Source organism: Notolepis coatsorum, assembly GCF_963971535.1.
Source record: "Notolepis coatsorum genome assembly, chromosome: 14".
NCBI classification, from domain to species: domain Eukaryota; kingdom Metazoa; phylum Chordata; class Actinopteri; order Aulopiformes; family Paralepididae; genus Notolepis; species Notolepis coatsorum.
In genome coordinates, this window is record NC_140178.1 from 71801881 (window position 1) to 71805755 (window position 3875).

Below are 3875 nucleotides of genomic sequence, written 5' to 3' on the forward strand. Positions count from 1 at the left end.
AATGTAGTCTAGCATGCAGTATACGTATGTTCTAACAACGCTGGGTTATTGTTTCCATACCTGTACCACTCAAGTCCTTTGTCGTGAAACCGGTCGAAGAAGTGGGGTTCGGCGCCGACCGCTCTCACGTCCGGATGAATGCGGAGAAACTCCAGGAGAGCGCGCGTTCCACCTTTCTTCACGCCAATGATGATGGCCTGGGGAAACGTTTTAGTCCCGAATGTATTAGACACGGGGATGCCGTTCGTCTGGAGGACGTGTCCCTTCGCGCTGCCCGGAGTCTGTCCGCCCGCGACCACCACCTGTTCGTCTGCGGCGGAGAGCGCGCCGTCCGTGGAGTCTGTGCCGTTCCAGCGGAACGGTGCGTCGGGGAGGTGGGCACGGAGACCCGCCGGTGGTCGCAGGTTGTCAAGTAAGCGGCGACTGTCGTCCAAGATGTCATCATAGTCCCGGTCTAAAGTTTCCTGTTCATATAAGGTCCTCGGAGCAGAGTCACAAAATCCGGTAAGACAGTAGAAAAAGTAGGTGAAAATCAAGACCATGGTAAAGAACACTGACACTTTGGACAGCGCCTTTCCAAAGTTGAACCTGACTCTGCACACACCACATCCCATGAGTCGCTCTCCTGGTCAGTGCAAAAGGACCAAAACGTTGACAGCATGCTTCTTCTTTCCTACATTGACTTTCAAACAATATTATCTCTCAAAACCTGTTGCATAAAAAGTATAAACGTTACGCAGACTGGAGCAGCACTGGAACCCTCAATGAATTTGTCAAAATTATCTTCATGATAGCTGTACATTATCTTGAGAGAAGTCAGGGTGGGGAAACGAATCTAATTTAACCTTTCCAAAAAATAAATCGTTTGTCATTCACCGTGACACGTCAATTACCACTCACGAGCTAATGAACGCAGCCCCTCTCTGCGTTCGAGTCGGGTCTTGTAATCCCATTCAAGATTTCTCCTCTCTCTGCTTCAAAGGTACTTGACATATCCGCCCTTTTTTTTTTTTTTTTTTTTTTTTTAAGTCTCCACCCATCCCTTCTCTAAGCTATAGGATAAATATGCCCATGGCACCACATGCTTGCCATAACGGGTTGGTTTAAAACAATAATTTACGAGGGGAAATTATTCATTTAAAAGAGAATAGGAGCCTATTCAATATTCTTTGCATCTAAAACATGTGATAGATATTCAACAACCACTTTTACTATACTTTTACATTTAACTTTTTTACACTATTATAGGCTACTTTGTATTAATAATATATTTTTTATTAAATTTTTTACACTTATTACACATCTTACCCTTTGAAGAATGGATGTGGGGCAACACACACACACACACATCAATATTTCTTTGTCTGTGAACTACGATATATGAACGATACAGTCAGACGCGATTCTTCTAAACAAACGTAAACTGAACCCGCAAAGGAAAGTCCTCTTTAGCCCTTTGAACCCTGCAGTGATGGATGTCTCTTCAACTCCTGGGAGAACTGCCCCGGGACGTCTATCCAAAACCTCTTGTACTCTCCCTGCACCCTGAGACTTAATACCGTACCAACTGTTGTGTACTGTACCAACGGAGTGGCAGGTCTCCTCCTGACAATGGACCCCCAAATGAGGAGCCCCCCCCTTTCCCCCTCAAGCACACAGTATGATACTGGGTTATATCACCGTAGGGGCTACGCGGGAACGAGTAGGGGCTACGCGGGAACGATGAGCCATGGGACGCTCCCCTTCACCGTTAAGATGGAGAATGTATCAAGTGTCTCTTGACGGAGAGGCAGGCTGTATCCTTTGACTTGACTTAATGCCAAAAGCTCCCGTCTGAATGTATGGGGGTTGGTGGGGGAGAGAAGGCAGAGGGGTACTCTGGTGGATGGATCATCATGTCTAGGACAGCGGTTCTCAAACTTTTCATACCACAACCCCATTTATTTAGGATTTCTTTTGGGGACCCCACACTTAATGTATTGCGCAATTTCAACATGGAATTAAGGAATATCAAATAAAAGCACACGTTGTTGAACTTGATCATGCATATTTATTAGAACATTTATTACAGCACTATGTTATCATTACACATTTATAAAAAAAGTATTATTATTATTATTATTTTTTGGGTCTCGACCCGTAGTTGAGAACCGCTGGTCTAGGAAGCGCATGCACACACACACCACACGCACACACATACACACACACGCACACATGTACACACACAAACACACACGTACAGACACACGCACACAGGACACACACACACACACACACTATGAGTACACGCTATAGGATACAGCCTCTCAGAGCTGAGAGAGAGACAGAGTGAACAGGAAAGAGAGGAGGAGATTGGAGTCAGAAATAGTAAACAGTAAACAAACTGGACTTTAGAATTCCAATGATGCTATTGAATCATCTCACATACTGTACATTCTGCTGTCTGCCTCTATATAGTGCGTGTGTATACAGTTAGAATGCCTTGACTCCTTGATCCATCAGGCGCTATATAAATCCAAGATATTATTATTATTATTATTATTATTATTATTATATTATTATTATTATTATTATTATCCGCAGCACGCTCTCCTTTTTACGCATTCCGACGGTCGGAAACTGGAATCACAGACTTATGTGTGACGTTCCGCTGTGCATTCTGAACCTGTGACGTGAGGACATAATAATAATAATAATAATAATAATAATAATAATAATTAATAATAATAATAATAATAATAATAATAATAATAATAATAATAATAATAATAATAATATTAATAATAATAATAATAATAATAAATAATAAAATAATAATAATAATAATAATAATAATAATAATAATAATATAATAATAATAATAATAATAATAATAATAATTATTATTATAATTATTATTATTATTATTATTATTATTATTATTATTATTATTATTATTATTATTATTATTATTATTATTATGTCCTCACTGTCACAGGTTCAGAATGCACAGCGGAACGTCACACATAAGTCTGTGATTCCAGTTTCCGACCGTCGGAATGCGTAAAAAGGAGAGCGTGCTGCGGAGTCGTTTCAAACAAAGGTCTCATGTGGACACTGGCATGTCCCGGGCAAATATAGAATAATGATACATTCTGAAATCACAAAACAAGCCATTGTAAATCCATCCGAGAGGAGAGAGAGAGAGAGAGAGAGAGAGAGAGAGAGAGAGAGAGAGAGAGAGAGAGAGAGAGAGAGAGAGAGAGAGGCCATGGCTGACACTGTGGAATTCACAGCTCCGGAGAGGACAGTCTGGCTGGGAGCGGGAGGCAGACGCTCAGAGTCAACATGAGGTCAGATGAACCCGGTGCTGCTTTCATCAGGCCTTTTTATTTGCTTTTCTTCTGCGCTAATTGCTCTATTTGGACCCAGACCGACAGTTTTGGACCCAGAAATATAAACGGCCCAAGACTTAAGGAAACAAACACGCTCTGGTGACGAATAACACATGCATGTTGTATAGTGCAGTGTGCCTGGGTGTGCGGTATATGATCATGTGTATTTAACTGTGCATGTTGTATAGTGCAGTTTGTCTGGGTGTGCGGTATATGATCATGTGTATTTAATTGTGCATGTTGTATAGTGCAGTGTGCCTGGGTGTATGGTATATGATCATGTATATTTAACTGTGCATGTGTGTGTATATCTGTATATGCTTATGCACACATATTTGCATGTATGTGTGTATACGTATATTTGTACATTGATGTGTATGTACAATGTGTATCATTGTGTGTGTGTGTGTGTGTGTGTGTGTGTGTGTGTGTGTGTGTGTGTGTGTGTGTGTGTTTATGTGTGTGTGTTATAGATAGATCTCCATAGCTGCAGGCCTGCAG

General features: G+C 41.2%; 1 protein-coding gene across 1 annotated transcript in view; it reads right to left on the reverse strand.

Moving 5' to 3' along the window:
* The window catches only part of LOC311240352 (heparan sulfate glucosamine 3-O-sulfotransferase 6-like), a 23591-nt gene extending 22670 nt beyond the window's left edge, over positions 1-921 (reverse strand). The window contains exon 1 of the mRNA XM_084328932.1: positions 61-921. Coding sequence (XP_084185058.1) covers positions 61-614 — 554 coding nt within the window. The 5' untranslated portion in view covers positions 615-921. The remainder of the gene's footprint in view (positions 1-60) is intronic.
* Positions 922-3875: the final 2954 nt, after the last annotated feature.